The sequence below is a fragment of the Mus musculus genome, chromosome 3, assembly GCF_000001635.26.
Source record: "Mus musculus strain C57BL/6J chromosome 3, GRCm38.p6 C57BL/6J".
In the NCBI taxonomy this organism is placed as follows: Eukaryota; Metazoa; Chordata; class Mammalia; order Rodentia; family Muridae; genus Mus; species Mus musculus.
In genome coordinates this window covers 106,504,507-106,522,491 of record NC_000069.6, presented here as the reverse complement: position 1 = coordinate 106,522,491, position 17,985 = coordinate 106,504,507, and the positions used below count along the sequence as shown (strand labels likewise).

The window sequence follows — 17,985 nt, the reverse complement described above, 5'->3', positions numbered from 1 at the left end:
GTGAAATGTTCTGTAGATATCTGTCAGATCTGTTTGGTTCATAATCTTTATTAGTTTCACTGTGTCTCTGTTTAGTTTCTGTTTCCATGACCTGTCCATTGTTGAGAGTGAGGTGTTGAAGTCTCCCACTATTATTGTGTGGGGTTCAATGTGTGTTTTGAGCTTTAGTTAAGTTTCTTTTATGAATGTGGGTGTCCTTGCATTTGGGGCATAGATGTTCAGAATTGAGACTTTCTCTTGGTGAATTTTTCCTTTGAATATGAAGTGTCCTTCCCTATCTTGCTTAATAAGGTTGAAAGTCTCTTTTATTTGATAATGGCAACTTCTGCTTGTTTCTTGGGAATTAGGATATTGGTTTAGAATTGGGGAGAAAAGGGTGGAAAAGGAAGATTCTAGAGTAGAAATTATCAGGCAGTAGAACAAGATGGCCAATTTAATTTGGTTTTTGAGACAGTAATCTCAAGCTGAGTAGGTATAGGTGGCCTAGAATTCCTGATTGTCCTGCCTATACCTGCCAGGCACTTACATCCAGCTTTTCTATTTGATTTTTTTCTCCATCCAGAATAGATGAGAAAATGGTCTTCATTATAGTATTGTTTCTCACTTCTTTTTTTTAAATTTAGATATTTTCTTTATTTATATTTCAAATGCTATCCCACCCTTTTCTCCCCAATTCTAAACCAATATCCTAATTCCCAAGAAACAAGCAGAAGTTGTATGATAATTGCCAATTGTGCCAGCACCATTTGTTGAAAATGCTCAATTTTTTCCACTGGATGATTTTAGCTCCCTTGTCAAAAATCAAGTTACCATAGATGTGTTTGGTTCATTTCTGGGTCTTCAATTCTATTCCATTGGTCTACTTGTCTGTCGCTGTACCAGTACCATGCAGTTTTTATCACAATTGCTCTGTAGTACAGCTTGAGATCAGGCATGGTGATTCCACCAGAGGTTCTTTTATTGTTGAAAATAGTTTTTGTTATCCTAGGTTTTTTTGTTATTCCAGAAGAATTTGCAAATTGCCCTTTCTAACTCAGTGAAGAATTGAGTTGGAATTTTGATGGGGATTGCATTGAATCTGTAGATTGCTTTTGGCAAGATAGCCATTTTGATTATATTAATCCTGCCAATCCATGAGCATGGGAGATCTTTCCATCTTCTGATATCTTCTTCAATTTCTTTCTTCAGAGACTTGAAGTTCTTATCATAATTACCTCCACATGGACCTACCTAATAGTTTGAGATAGAAGAGGTAGGAAAATTAGCACAAGATTGTGACTTTTCAAAATGTTCATTGCAGCCACTAGAAAGAAAGAAAGATTATCTTCTAGTCTTATAGGAAAAAGACATGTTTTAAAAATTGGGTGCCAGTGGGGTGGAATGTAGTTCAGTTGGTGTAAAGCTTGCCTAAGCATTGACAAGAACCTGGGTTCCATCTCTAACCTGGGTTGCATTTCCCACCTAAAAAATAGGATTAATGGGACTTGGTTATAATCTTAGCACTCTAGAGGATAAGACTTGGAAGAACAAAAAGTTAAAGTCTTCCTTGGATAAATACAGATTTTGAGACCAACTGAAATAGGGACCTTGAGTTTTTCTTCTTTTTTTAAAGTGTTTTCCATGGTGATATAGGCATAGAATTACAACACTGGGTAAGCAGAGGTAGGTAGATCAAGGTCACCTATGTTATATAGAGATTTCTAAGCTGCTATAAGCTATATAGACTCTAGCTCTAAAATAAAGAAATAATTCCTAGGCAAAGGAACTGAAGATGTACTGCTAGCACCATGGTAAAGTGCTACCTAACATGCACAAGGAAGGATCTTGGTTTGATCCTCAAAACTGGGCATGATAAATTACTCTGTTGAAAGGTGAATAACTTGCATATCACAAATTGTTATTTAAATCCCTTTATATCTTATAAAATAAGGTAGTATATTTAAATCAAATATATTTTTTAGGTATCTCTATTTCAACTCAGAAATAAAAATGAAACTTTCAGAAGTTAGGGGCTAAGAATGTAGCTATCTACAAGACGGTCTGCATGGTTTTTATTGTTAGAGGGACCTTTGATGTAATTAAATTGCATAGCAAGTAACATTTGCCACTCATCAGTAATTGACTATATCCTTAGTACTAATATTTCCAAGTGCCTACTTACAAGTTGTTTTATTGTGTTATAGTTCAATCTTTTAAACTACTAATGTGATTTGAATAAGAAATATTTGTGTGTGCACAAGGATATCATCAGAGCACACAAATTGTGTCATTTAGTCTGAATGTCTTTTTAAATGGAATGCTTCCTTTGAAGTCTAGTTTTTACTACCTGTTTTAATAGGGCTCATTAGAAAAATATCTGAGTAAAGTTATTTTGAAATGTTTGTTTCCTTATACATAGATTCGATGTTACAGAGTCCCAGATCCTAATTATATTATTCCAGCTTCTCTCAGGAACCGTGGGGCCTTGGTTCTGGAACTTCACGGTAACTGCTAGAATATTAATGCAGTTTAATGAACAATGGCGTGAATTCAATTAAGACAGCACCTTTGTCATGCACAGAATAATTGAAAAATGAAAATTCAAATGTGTCTGGTGTTATTTTACAGATAAGTGTTATTAAAAAATAAATGATTTTTAAAATAATAGGGCAATAAAAATCCACCCTATCTATCTATATCTATATTTATATATGCACATATATGTATGTGTATATATATTATATATATATAACAAAACTTTTCAAAAAAACACTATCTCTGATGTGGATAGCAATGTTGTCTCCATTTACCTGTAGTACTTTAACATTGTTGGGAATCTATGTGATATTTTTAAAACAAACACCTTCCACCATTTTTATCTTTTATCATATTTATCTTTTCTTTCATATATATGAAAGAAATATATATGCATTGATTGATTGTTTATATATACATATATTGCTATTTGGAAACAGCAAGCAGAGTTTTGTTTTTCACATAATTGAGTGACCTCCATTTAGGAAACATTCTGCTTACTTTCTTAACATCTTAGCATGTCCTTTCACTACTGTAGTTCTGCTTGGATTCACAATAATCTTAGTGTAAACAAAGCAAAACAAACAAAATAACTCCACAGCTAGAAGCTAGACTCTTATAGTCTCAATTCTGTTTCTTCTAATGTTTTCCTCTCTCACTTGTGATTTTTGAAATTCCCCTTAGCCCTTTTGTTACTATAGCCATCCTTTGAATGCCTTCACTTTCTCCTTTTTTCTCCAATGTATATTTCCCTAATGAAGTTCTAACTGCTAATATACTGTTTTTCCCCCCTCTCACTTTAGAATTGTAGTTTTGACATTGTGACTTTTAGGAAATGTTTCCCTGGTCAGGGAATCCAGAACCCCTTAAACTATAACAGGAAAGTTTACAAGCAGGGCTAGAACTTACATTCATCTTATTTTGTCATTCAAGAATGTTTCATTTGTTCATATGAAAAGCTGACAAGTCACTCTGACTGTCAAGGCTGCATTGCCTTTCTTCCACTTTGTCAGCAGAGTATTTTTCTGAAAAGCGCATTACAGCATTCTAAACCCAGTTACTCAGCAACAGCAAGGATACTCGTGGAGACAAAATATCCTTGGGACATGGAGAATTCTGAAACATATATTAGTAGGTTCTAGGAGCAAAACAAAAGCCACATTTGACTTGAGTTTACAATGTGTTTGCATAATTATTTAGACCTCACTCTACCCCTCTTCACCCTTTTCTCACCACAGACCTTATCTTTATGCCATTATAATTTCTAGAAAATTGGTTTTTGTTTTGTTTTCGGGGGGTGTTTTTTTGGTTTTTCAAGACAGGGTTTCTCTGTATAGCCCTGGCTGTCCTGGAACTCACTCTGTAGACCAGGCTGGCCTTGAACTCAGAAATCCGCCTGCCTCTGCCTCCCAAGTGCTGAGATTAAAGATATGCACCACCACTGCCCGGTGACAAATTGTTTTTGATGGTTCAATTATTATTGCTTACAGCTAACCACATATCTTTACCTATATTATTAATGAGACTAACAATCAGAAAAGGCGCAGCATTATTTACTTCCATGTGATTTTTATTTTTATAAAAATAAAAATAAGAGACATTTGGTTCAGGATTTAACTCAGTGGTTGAGTATTTGCCTAGCATACCCAAAGCCATGACTTTGATCCCCAGCACCAGAGCTCTGTGTGCTATGCTAAAATGTTTTGGAAACTAATACATTTAAATATGATTAACATTTTTTAATTGTGCTCTATTTTCTCCAGATATGCTGCTTTTACTTTTATAGGTACTAACCTTTAAAGGTTTCATTTCCTCCTTGTGGTTATTAGTTTGTCATACTTGATCATTCCTTTAGTGATCAGTGATTTTAATAACTGGAATTAAATCACCGAGTATGTTCATTTAGTTTTTTTAAAGTGGAGGAAAAACACTTTAGAAAAATTATTAATTTTTTTCTAAATGAATTTACTAATCTTTAAACTATACTCTATTGTGTACTGTATACTAGCAATGTTTGCTAAAATTGTACTACAGAACCATCACCCTGAAGTGATACTAAAGAATATAAACATAGGACAAACATTTATCTCAACTGATTGATGGATTGAAAAGTTAGAGTTTCAGAATGGCATAAGAACAGCACTCCCCTTACCTATCAAGTTCACACTTATGTTCTCTGTAACTTATGAAAAGCAATGTTTTTACCTCCTAGGGTAGCTGTAAAGATAGAAGTATTAAAAGCACGTAATGCACTCATGGCATTCTACCTGACATACAGAGAGTCTTTATTTTAAAGCCTTAGCAACTTCCAGTTCTATACAGATTTTGTCAGTAAGACAGCAGTTCTTTAACTGCATACTGATGATGCTAAATAGAAGACCCTAGGTGCTTCTGTTTTTAAGGCTGCCCCTTAAGTCTAGGCCTACTCTGGTTCCTATTTCAGAGGACTTGGGGCATATTTGTCTCTGTTGATAGCTTTTAGTGGGCTTTCTCGTTTTAAAATTTTCTGAGAAATTCTGAGGATCCATAGTTCTATGGTAGGTAATCCTGATTTTAATATTTCTCCTTATTTAAAAACTGAACAGATTTGTTTTCTCTGTATATAGTGTTTGAATTAAAAATACTTTAGTTATCATTGAGCTGTGTAGTTAACATTAGCTAGTATTAATAAAAGCTTGTCATGTACCATTTGCCCCTTCTTGAGGGTAGAAAGTAAAATACCTTGGCTGATCTTTTCAGTCCTTAACACTGCATCTCACCCATAGCATTTGACTGCCACATTCATTTACAAACAATTCTGTAGTTAATAATACCCTAATCGTTGAATGTGATTCATGTGAATATGAGTTTGTCAAGTTGATAATTTTTAAGGGAAAAGCTTGTTTTTGTTAATGTAAACTCATCAGTCAGATTGTACAAACTAAGGTAGTTTTTTGTTTTTGTTTTTGTTTTTTTTTTCTACTGTGAATTTATACCTACTGCATATTCTATGTTAAATTATGCTAATAGTAAGCCCAAGTTACAAAACAGTTATATTTAATATTTACCTGTAATAGAAATAGTTATACCTACAAATTAGCTGCAAACATTACCTATCTTTAAAAGTACTTATGACACCTGTAAAAGAAAGATAGATTAAATTACCTTATCTGGGAGGGGAAAGCTGTGTTAACAGAAGATGATGAATATTGTTATCATGTCTTGTGGATTCAATGGTATCCCTCATTACAAATTGAATTAGAACTCAAACCAAATGCATTTGTGCAATTACTATTTCTCTGGAAGATGATAAAATTGAAACTTGGAAAATAGTCAGGGACTAGGTTGTCACTTAGTGGTGGAGTGCTTGTCCCCCTGTGGTAGGCCCTGGATTTATCCCCAGAACTGTAGGAAGAGGTCAGGAAATTTCCTCATAGTTTAGCTTGGGTTATTACACTTTATTACTTGTAAAGGCAGTTTTCTTTCTCTGATGTAATAACTGTCCTGATATGGAGATTTCCAAGCTGTCAACCTGTAGTGTTTGGTGGCTCCTGAGATTTTTATGTCAGCTAGAGAATTCACTGTTCCCTTATTTAGAGGTTAAAATAGCTCATATTCATTTAAGGACATTGTGTTCTCTTTATATCAATGTCTGGCTATGTAGCCCGTGCTGGCTGACTTTGAACTTGCAGTTCTAATGCTTATGCCTACAGAGTACAGGCCACTGCCACCATGCTTGGTTCATTCTCCTGGCTATATCTTAGAATCATGTTGTTAGAAACAATTTGATATGGCTTAGCAGTTGAGAACACTGGCTGCTCTTGCCAAGGTCAATTCCCAGCACTGGCATTTTGGTCCACGACTGTCTATAACTCTAGTTTCAGAGGACCTGACACCCTCTTCTAGCCTCTGACACCAAACACACACACACACACACACACACACACACACACACACACATACATATACACACACACACACACACACACGCACACACACACAGGAGCATAAACATATATGCAGCCAAAACACCCATACTTATAAAATAAGATAATGGCAGAATGTTGAAGAAGTAATTGATCCATGGGCTTAGTGTGAACTTTGACCTGATTTTGACCTTGGACTGCCACCCTCATAGTCACTGCATCCACAGTCTAGGAAAGTTTAGACTCCACAATCTATAGTTTTTGTTTTTTGTTTTTCCTTCTCATCCTTTTTCAATGGTAGCCGTCTGAATAGTGTTTGTGTCTCTGGTTTGTAGTAGTTTAGATATAGTCTGACAAGAGTTTACATTTTGTATTGCTCACAGTCCCTGAGAAAATTCTTGTCCTTTAACAATGTGTTAAATGTAGGTAGAAATAGTAAATTGTTTTAAATAAATATAGATAAAGTATTGATTTTAGTAAAGATATCAAACCATTTTCAAAGATAAAGAAAATTTTATTTTTTCCCTCTGAATCTTCAGGTTCTAGCAAACTAATGCAACAGAAACTTAATTTTATATTAATAGATCTTTGTTTTAGGTGCAATTACACTATAGATTACTATCTTCAAGGATGTTTTTTTCTTAAGTGATGGTTATTGTCCCTTGATTTTGAAGACTAGTCATTAATTCGGCAACATTACCACCTTTTGTTTCCATTTTGAAAATAATAATGAAATAAAAATTTGAGTGAGCTAGAGCAGTGACTAAGTAGTTAAGAGCACTTGCTCCTCAATCTCAGCGCCCATGTGATAACCCAGGCAGGAAAACAGGACGGAACAGAGTCTAAAGCCGTCTTTGGCCTTTGCACAAACAACTGGCTTCGGGTGTGCACACATTACCCAATCATGCAGAAAGATATACACAAATAGGACAAATCCTAAAAAACAAACAAAAACTGATTACAGAGATCTCAGATTGCTACTTAGACAAATACCCCTTCTAGAAAGTGCTCTTTCCTGCATGGTCAGTGTAAGAAGTTGAGGCCCCCCCGTTGAGTGTTCCTGTAAACTCAGTCCATACTGCTGGGAAGGTAGCAGAGTAGCTGCTATGTAAGTGGCAATCTCCTTAACACCATCAGTAGCTGTTGTTTATTGCTATCATCAGGAGCAATGATGGACAGTTTTTATGAAGGGAGTTCACACATTTGTTCTAAATCCAGTAAGCAATTAGAAAAAAAAAAATACACCCATCTTCCAACTCCTAGGTTTTCCTTGGCCCTTTCTCCCACATACAGGGGCAATATCTGAATAGTTTAGAAAATCTTCCAGAATTTGTCTTAAGACTCCCTACTTTGAGATGTTAAAGAGCTTTCCTGTTTCCTTTTGCTCTCAAACTCATCCACTGTACAAAGACTAAGTGTGTGAGGTTTCTCCATTTTAATTTTGTAATTCTATACTTCTGGCCCTTCCCCTTCCAAAAGGCAACTTCATATATCCAGCAAAATGTAAGATGTCTACCCTCCACCCAGGACAGAACCGATCATCTCTGACACACCTACCTGCTTAGTCCTCTGAGTCTGCTACTGAGTGTAATTCCCCTATTGGCGTCACCACTCACAGGTCAGCTCTACAGACTCTCTTTAGCTAACTTCAGTACAGCTTTTTTTCAATAAATGTATATATCAAAATGATTACATTACTATTTGCTGCCAACTATGCATTTATTTAAAAATCATTTACCAGCAAATAAAGGTCAGTAGATTTTATTTCGAAAGAACTGGTCTCAAGCCAATTCTGTGTGTGAGAACTTACACATCCTAAAGTCGTGTGGATTGCCTGCTTTAACTATCAAGTGTTTAATGAGGCTCTGTTCTGTACAAACTGAACCTCCTTGCTGTTGATACTTGGCTTTTCTTAGATTTATTTTTTTATAGTTAATAAAGTATCCACCTTGTTAGAAAACTAACCCCATAAAAAAAGTGTAGAGTGGGAAATACCCTTACTCCCCAGCTGCCTCGCAGTCCACACACTGCCCTTCCCAAATAGCCAACACTTTCCTTAGTTTCTGATGTACTTCTAGAAATACATTGTGCAATTACTGGTAAAAACAAAACAGAACAACTATTAGTTTATATTAGTCTTTTTTTTTTTCTTCTCAAAACATAGGCTGTGCACATTGTGGAACTTGTTTTTCACTTAGTATTTGATACTTTGCCATTTCAGTACTCAGGGTGTGGCTGTGCCACCTCAGAAAAGCTATACACTGTAGAGCTTAGGTAACCACACATTCATTAAGGAATTTAAATTTTTTCTACTTCTGTAATGAATAATCTTGTAAAAAGTATACCCGTAGAATAAATCCTTTCCCCTAAAGTGTTTGGATTCCATGATGTAAGAACAGACTGTCACTCCCAAGCTTTTGGGGCATGCTCGTCTGCGGAAGGGAAGGAGTACCCACGGAGGTGCTGTTCCTCAGGCTTTTGCCCAGGTTGGGTTTTTGTTGTTGTTGTTTTCTTTTTTTTTTTTTTTTTTTTCTTCTTCAAACTTTCAGGCTCCTAATTTCTCTTGCCCGCTCCCCACACCTACCTCCCTTTGCACTGTCTCTTCTTGACCATCCGGTCATTTCCAATAACCCTACCTCAAAGCTCATACTCAGCTACTTTCAATCATCTTTCCTGAATGTGAGGGTAGTTAACCGAGTGAGAGTAAGGATCTGATTCAGAACTGGTTGATTTTTTTTTCCCACACCAGTAGCACAGTGAACAGTAAATCAAGGGGGCAATACATTTATTTTCTTTCAGTTAAAGGTCACCATTTCAGTTGCTACTGAAGAGAACTTACTTCAGACTGTGTAGCTATGCAATGTAATTCTCTGCTTGATACTCAAAATTTAATACATACATATACCTTTTCTTTTTTGGTGGAAAAGGTTAAGTTATAGAAAATTTGCTTTGGAGAGGGGGGTTTTTATTGCTCTGAAATTTATCAAATTAAATTTAAAAGGCTCTAGATTTTATGTGATTTTGTTGATATCAAAATTTGGATGCCTCCTCTTCCCCCTTTGCTCCATATGTGAGATTTATCTTCTGTTGTGCATGATAGAGGGATGCTGCTTTGCTTGCGAGTAATTAACTGGGAATTGTGTTTTGAGTAATTCTGCTCTTTTGGCTTTTTTGTACCTAATCAGAATTGATGTGACTGAAGTGCAAATCTTCATAATAATCATGCATTTGCTGGCAGTGATTGGAGGACCACCTTTTTGGCAATCTATGGTAATTCCGTTCACATCGTGTATCCTACATAATGCATGTTATCTTCTGCTTGTGTTTCTAATCTAGGGTAATCCAGTTAAAGGGTAATGTTCAAAGTTATTTTTACTGTTTTCTGAGAATGAAAGTTACTGCAAAGAGTAGGAAGTTTCTTTTTAGAACATGAGAATTATACTCTTTGGAGTTCTATGTACACTAAGTGTGCTTTGAAGGCCATTGAGATTCTGAGTCCTTAATGACATCCTTTTTTACGTTCAAGGAAACAACAGGTAATGTGACAAGTAAGTTAAGTAGTGACATAATTAAATACTTTTTTCTTTTTTTCTCCTTTCTATGACTTTATTAGGTCTCTGTCATGTGCTTAATGCTGAGTAACAAATTTAGGATTTATTATTTTAAATTACTCTGGCACAGGAAAAAAGGTATAAATACTGCCAAATTATTTCAGTGTTACGGATTATTTTAAATGTTAGGACCTTTTCTTCCTGCCCTGAAATATATTACTCTGTATATACCCCACCCCTTTTAACCTGCTGTGAGCCTCTGAGAGAATATATGTGGCCCAGAGACACAAGCTCTGAAACCAGACTGCCTGTTTGATCCAGGCTCCGTTGTCCCTCACTCTAACTTCTGCCTGTTAGATAGCTGTCCAGCTTAGTTTCCTCTTCTGCAGTGTGGGGTAATGATAGGACCTACTGCGTGAATGAGTTCCTATGTGCAGTGCCCAGGTGAAAAGACCCCCAGTGAGAGCAGATGCTCCTGGTGTGATAGCTTCATTTTGATTTGAGCTTGTTTTGCTTTGCTTTGTTCTGTCTGGGAAGAGGGATCAGACTGGCCTTATATAAATTATCCTTCTGCCTTAGTTTCGCAACTTCTGTGATTAAGGAGAGCACCTCCACTTCACAGTTTGTTGAAGTATTGTTCAAGATTGGGCAGGGTAGTTAGTACTCCCTAGTTACCAGTTAGCTGCTGTTCACTATCACCCCTTTAGTAGTTACTTGATGCGGTTGTACTAAAAATGGTTAGTAATCCAAGATTAATATAATTCTTAAAAGTCAGATTAATTTCAAAATATAAAAGAAATTTGCTAAGACTTTCCCTTTACCCAATTCACTTCCTAATGGTAAATTAGGTACTTCCCTGTGTATTTATTGCCGAACATTAATTGCCTTTAGTTCAGGAAATGAGCTTTTAAAGAAAGAGAGAAAGGAATAAAAACAATTTGCAGTCAGCCAAGAAAATTCTGAAACCATTCTTCAGGACACAATAGCATTTGTGTGCCATAGATGTCACTGTAGACATCTCTTGGTTTTTTTTTTTTTTTTTTTTTTTTTTTTTTGTGACTGAAATACAGAGAAATTTTACTACCTTTGTCCTTTGATAGATGAGCTGCTTTTGTTCATCCTTTAAAAAAATGTTTAGCCTTTTAGGAAGGAAAAGTAAATTTGTTTTCCTAAATCTACATCATAAAGTCTAAATTCTACTCAACTTTCTCTTGTGACCCTAAAATTTTTTCTCTGGAATATCTTAAAAATAGATGAAATGCCTAAATTTTTAAAAGTATTTTAATATCCATAAAATAAGAATTCTGCTTGAAGTTTTGAAAACCATTTTAACACCTGCCTTATAGAACTAAACATTAAATATGATATTATATCACATATACATATATTTTAAATATAGTCTATATATCAAAATGAAATGTTATACTCATATTTTATTTCTTATTATATCACATATACATATATTTTAAATATAGTCTATATATCAAAATGAAATGTTATACTCATATTTTATTTCTTAGGGAGTGCCTAGCAGTAAATTAATTCATATAATTTTACCTTTCTTAGTAGAATTTGTACAAGTAAGCTATGTAAACAGCTTTTTCCAAAGGTCAAAGAATCCTAGCATGTGTCAGGTAAAGGCAGTGGGTCAGAAGTTGAAAGTCCTCAGCTACATAGTGAACTGTGTCAGATTGGGCTCTTTAGCCTAGACTCATAATAGCAACAAAATATCAAATATTTATCCTATCTTTTCTTATAATTAAGATAATATAATGTGTTTTAATCACGCTGGAGGGTGGCTTTTTTCTTACTGTCATCTGTTTGATTGTTTATTAAGGCTAAGTCTTAACTATTTATGTTCCCCAGGCTCATGATCCCCTTGCCTCAGCTCTCAGGTTCTGGAATTAGATCAGTTTAGCAACTTGCCTGCCTTTATCAAGATATTTTCTAAAGTTGTGAAACAGACTTAGTATATTTTGAAATTTGATTTCTAAACCATGCAGTCCAAATTCAAAATTAATATGGTTACTATGATTAGAATGTGTCAGGAAAAGAGATCTCATGATCTATTAATATCTCTATATTGTGATGTTTGCATCATTAAACTAAAAGGAAGAACCTAACTTCTTTTAATAATTGGAGACAGTGAAATTATTTTTTTCCTCAAAAATCTCAACTACTATACAGATTATTATTATTCCTTGTCCTAAAACCTTAGGGCCAGAAGTGTTTCAAATTGTGGGTGAATATATACCATCATTTAATTCCTAGTCTGAAAATCTGAAATTAGAAATGTTCCAAAATCTGATTTTAAGCATCAAGTTTTGAACTTTGCAGCATTTTTTAATTTTAGGATTAGTAGTGTCCAAACTCATTTTTCTTTTTACTTGGCTAAGAAGTTTACTATTGAATGAATATATATATATACATACACACACATACACACATACACATACACATATGCATATATATATATATATATATATATATATCCATTATTATTATCTTTGGTTCAGAAACTGTGACTGCATGTAGATCCCATCATTTGTGTCAAAATGGACAAAATGTGTTTATTTAGAGCTCACATAGGAATTTTACATCCTTTTTTAAAACCTCTGCCCATAAAATAGGCTTTATTTTCCAAATCATTGTTAAATTATAAGAATTTTACCATAACTTAGGTATCACATTTATTGTAAAAGTAAACAAAAACATTACAAATGTCTTCATAAGTTTAATTTTCCAAAAGATCATTGTTTTGCAGAGGTGAGTGATTAACAGCTACTTCATTTGCATGACCCATTCTTTGCTACATTTTTTTTCCCAAAGAGATGGAGTTTTAACTAAAGGTTATAGGTGATTTTATTGCTATTTCCTGGGGTTTGTTTTGTTGTGAAAGGAATGCTTTAAATCACAAAAGTTTAATTCACATTTCAAGAAATAAATTTTTGTTTATTGCTTCTTCCTAAAACATCTGTCCTTTGGAACTGTCTTAGAAAAGGAGTAGGGGTCTGGATATGAATATGTAAATAAATTAATCATGCAATTCACTCATGGTTATTTACAGTTGAGTTTGTTTGTTTGGTTGGTTGGTTGGTTGGGTGGTTGGTTTATTGCTAGGTTTTTCAAGACAGGGTCTCTCTGTTTAACTCTGGATTCACTTTCTGGACTAGGCTGGCCTTGAATTCAGATCTGCCTGCCTCTGCCTCCCCAGTGCTGGGATTAAAGGCGTGCCTACTTTTGACTCTTTTAAGTGCAGTCATTGATTAAATATTTTTCTTCCTTTTAGAATTATCTAAAGCAATTAGGTAAATGCTGCTATAGCTAAATTATTTGAGGTTGTTTGAAGGAATGAATATTTTCTGTAGTATTTATTTGTATTTATCTTTTTGAACTACAAGGCATTTTTTTTTCCTCTATCTTGGGGATTAAGTACTTCAGGTTTGCTAGCCAAGTGCTCTACCACTGAGCTGCAACCCCAACCATAAAATGGGAGACTTTTAAAAAAGATTTCGTTTACACTTAAGTATTTTTTCTTAAATTTTGGATGTTGTAATTATGTTAACATTTTTAATTATTAGAATTCACTTAAAATAATTTAAATGAGGCTAGAAAAATGGTTCAGTAATTAAGTGCAAGTGCTGCTCTTCTAGGGACCCAAATTCAGTCCCCAGCACCCACAGCAGCTGGCTGATAACTACCTGTAATTCTAGCCTTGGGGTCTGACACCTCTTTTGGCCCCCACAGGCACTGAATTCACATGTACCAATACATATGCATGCATTATTAAAATAAATTTAGAAATCATTACTATGATTTATAAATAAGCATTTCTACGTTCTTTGCATAAAATATCTACTCTTAAAATCATTGTTTTATATTCACAAAGCTTATTCAGTTACTGTGTATCTTTAAAATCTAACAAAATGAAAACATTGTATTTGGTAGAAGAGCTGAGAATTTAAAACTTTTTCCACTCTAACCTTTTTAAGGTCAGTTGTAATATATTGATATTTGAGTGCATACATGTACTGCCTGTCACAAGGCCAGATGATTTTCCCCTGACAATAGAAAAGACATCAGAACTTAAGGGAATGCTTAAGTTTCCCAAGTTTGGAAGACTACTGAGATTGTAGGCAGGCTTGAGGAAAGGGAGTTTTCAGATAGTTCCTTGGCTATTTCTATAGAGTAAGTACTGTTTGAGGAATGATAATGATGAGTGAGATGGTAGAGGAAAAAATGGTTATAACAGACAAAATGTGCAGACCTTCCTTGATCCTGAGTGTGAGGTAAACGTAAACGTACTTGAAATGGCTTTGTTTTGTTTTTAAGTAGATCAGTAGTACCAGTTTGCAGGGGTCACCTGAGTCATCATTGTACTTTGCCTCACATTTTCCTGTGTGCGTTACCTTTTCCATGCTAATGTGTTTAAGGTTGAAGAAAGATAGTTCTTTGTATTGTCACAAAACATGAATTTAACATACACAGAGAAAGGAGCAAAATCTGAATCTTCATTCCAAAATACATACCACCAACCATGACCAGTGAGAGAGATGACTCAGACAGTACGGACACTTGCCACTAAAGGCTGATTACCTCGTTCAACGATGCTCATGATGGAACAACTTCCACAAGTTATCCTCTAATTTCCACATGACTCCTGTCTTCCCCCAATAAATATTGATAATTTTAAAAATCAATTCAAAGTAAACCCTGCACTTGAACTTGCATTTTATTGGATGTAGCTAATATGACAGAACTGATGATAGCCCTGGAGTGTTTTGGATACCTTGCTCCAGAGTCTTAAGTTTCTAGCTTACTCTGTAATCCAAGCCTTGTGTTAATTGTCCTGGCTCTTCTAGTGTTTGTGTTTATTTGTTCTTCCAAAAGGACACAAACATGTATGATCCTAAAGCAGTGTCCCCAAGTTGTAAATATAAGTAATGGTGTTTGATCGGGTTAGTAGTGTCATGAGTGACTGTTACAAACAGGGTACTGATACACTTGTCCTAATATGGATACCCCCTGTATTACTCTTATTAGGTGAGTGTCATATTTCTTCCTTTGCCAAAAACACCCATTGTCTCTGTGGAGGGAGAAAGGGGGCCAGAGCGGGGTGGCAGAAGACTGGGCTACGGTCGGGAAGGAGCAGGATATTGAGTTACAGGCAGGTGCATCAGATTTAGATAGGAATGTCCCTAGTTTTCTGAACTAGAACAGAAAGTCTACAGTAGTTCAAAGCCCATTACTACTTATTATCTCCTCTCTTGAAAAGCTTGAATTTTATTGGGCTATAGGATAGTAATATAGGAATTAGGCAAAGAGGAGGAGAATTTGAGGTGTACAAATTTCTGGACTTCATTTTAAGTGGAGCTATTTCATTTAGATAACTAAACCCCTGCTTAGTGTGACTTGAGATTCAAATTGTAATTTCCACTTTCTGTTTAGAGCTGCAGTTTTACAAGAGGGGATAGAGTTGTATAAAAAAAATGAGATCTTGGGAGTTTTAAAGGAATGGACCCCATCCAGACATTTTAGATTTGTTTTCCCAATTTTATTGGAGTTTTATATTACAAAGAGAAACATCTTATATCCTATTTTGTTTTAAAATATAGGCAAATAACTGTTTTAAATAGTGTAAATAGACCTGCTTTAAATGTTTTCATTGTAAAACCACATTACCTATCAAAGCCTTGCAAACTTTTCTAATCTTGTTCTTATAATTACTTCAGTATATCTTAGTTCATCTTACATTTGGACAAATTTTGAAACCAGAAAAGCAAAGGAATAAAAAAGGGGAAACTCTTTGGTGACCTCAAACATTTAATATGTCTTCCATTTTAAATAATGAATACTATGCTTGTAAGATTAAATATATATTATAAATTCACTCAGTTGAATCCCCCACCTTCCTTTAGTGAATCACATTTTTAGTATACAGTCACATAGCAATGTATTATTTACTGTAAAGTAAGCTTTACATATTATAGTTGGAGGTATACATGCAAAGCTGCTGCACTAGTTTAGGAATACATGACTTTTTTCTTTTATCTGTAAATGCCACTTCAGTTGCCCTCAGCTTTCACTAGTGGGTTATATCCCAAAGGTCAGAGTTGGAATTTTTCTGCATAGAACTTTTCTCCTTTTTCATTCTGTACTGTACTAATTACAAATATAATTTACAAATATCTCTATTACTTATGCTCTATACTGTCTAACAACTATGAAGGTACTACATATTTATAAGTGGAAGTCAGAAAATATGCAAAAGAATGTAAAGGCACTCCTCTAAGAGAGAAAGAAAGAAAAAAAGAAAGAAAGAAAGAAAGAAAGAAAGAGAGAGAGAGAGAGAGAGATAAGAAAGAAAAGAAAGAACAGTTTCACAAGACAGCTTCTTCATTCACTGTTGCCAGACCCTAGATCCATTCATAGAGCTTTACTGAACTTACAATGCAAATTAATAACATTGGGATTTTGTGTTAGAAGTGAGTCTTGTCTTTTAAGACTTGTTATATTGCTCATAATGAGAACAGAGGGAAATTTTCATTACATTAGTATTAACTATAAGGAATAGAGAATATTTGAAAGTATGAATAAGTACTTGATTGTACTGTTTTCTTAGTTGAATGTGTATATATTTTAATTGTCTTTTCTCTCTACCCATTGAAGATTCCTGTGTTGAATATTCAAATGAAACTTCTTCCTGCACTTTGTACTGTGGCAGGGACCATATTTTCCTGTACAAATTACTTCCGTGTAATCTTCACAGGTGGTGTTGGCAAAAATGGGTCAACCATAGCAGTGAGTATACCTTAAGATTTACAGATTTCTAAACCAAAACTACTTCTTACCATTACTTTGTTTTTCATTTAAAATATAGATAATCATTCATCAACTTAGGACTTCTATTACGCCTTTAAAGTATATATTTATGAATACTTTTATATGTTCATAAGTGTACATGTTTTGTGTCTATGGGCACAACACACATGACTTTAGAAGGTATAACATGCTTTGTAAAAATAAATGACACCTGCCAAGCACAGAACTGTTTGTGTCTTAGTGGTTCATTGCAGGATTTTTTTTTTTTTTTTCATTTGCAGTTCACTAGCAGCCACTGTGAAGCTTTGGGAAATTGGGGTAAAAGTGTTTTGTCGTGGATCCATGTAGTGTGTCTGACAGCACTAAATGTTCTTAACTCCACTCTGTACAGGGAACAAGTGTCCTTTCTCCTTTTCTGCATATTGGATCAGTGATCACGTTAGCTGTTATGATCTACAAGAAATCAGCAGTTCAGCTTTTTGAAAAGCATCCATGTCTTTATATACTGACATTTGGTTTTGTGTCGGCTAAAATCACTAATAAGCTTGTGGTAAGTGCCTCAGTTTTTACTCTTTTAATATTGATCTTATGTTGGTTTTGTTAACCTGAATTTCATTGTGTGGCTTCCTAAGTAGTCCAAGAGTTTGCAATAAAATCTCTTAATATCAATGCAGGAGCTCTTTTCACCCTCCTGACACTCCATACTGCGCAAGCTCTGTATCTTTTCAGTGTCCTATTGACTCTTTAATTTGGTCATTCAGTTTATGCACATTCTTTGGTCTCATCGAGGACACACATTGAACCTCTTTGTACAAACGTCTTTTCACCAGCATAGTTTGCATGATCATTCTCTTTCTCATATAATGTTAACATTATTATGGCTTTAATTTTACAAACTCAACAACTATTGAAATTGTTAAATGCTATGAACTATTTAATTCATTCTTGAAACTCGGTATTTGTGCATAATAGCATCATACTGATTTACTACTTTGCTGGCAGTTCTAGAATGGAAGTGCCTAGTTCATTGATTTTGTTCTACTCTCAGGTTGCTCACATGACGAAAAGTGAAATGCATTTGCATGACACAGCATTCATAGGTCCAGCACTTCTGTTTCTGGACCAGTATTTTAACAGCTTCATTGATGAATATATAGTACTTTGGATTGCCTTGGTATGTATTGTACTCTTAT

General features: G+C 34.7%; 1 protein-coding gene across 9 annotated transcripts in view; it reads left to right on the top strand.

Annotated features, from left to right (window-relative positions):
• The window catches only part of Cept1 (choline/ethanolaminephosphotransferase 1), a 45,543-nt gene that overhangs the window by 25,311 nt on the left and 2,247 nt on the right, over positions 1–17,985 (top strand). For 4 of the 9 annotated variants that reach the window (NM_133869.4, NM_001357818.1, NM_001357819.1 and 1 more), the window contains exons 5-8: positions 9,605–9,689; positions 16,640–16,771; positions 17,184–17,342; positions 17,841–17,966. In NM_133869.4, the coding sequence (NP_598630.2) occupies positions 9,605–9,689; positions 16,640–16,771; positions 17,184–17,342; positions 17,841–17,966 (502 nt within the window). Of the gene's footprint in view, positions 1–2,398; positions 2,484–7,898; positions 8,038–9,604; positions 9,690–16,639; positions 16,772–17,183; positions 17,343–17,840; positions 17,967–17,985 lie in introns of all 9 variants that reach the window. The other 5 variants (XR_001783786.2, XR_001783787.2, XR_003954431.1 and 2 more) reach the window with 5 other exon arrangements.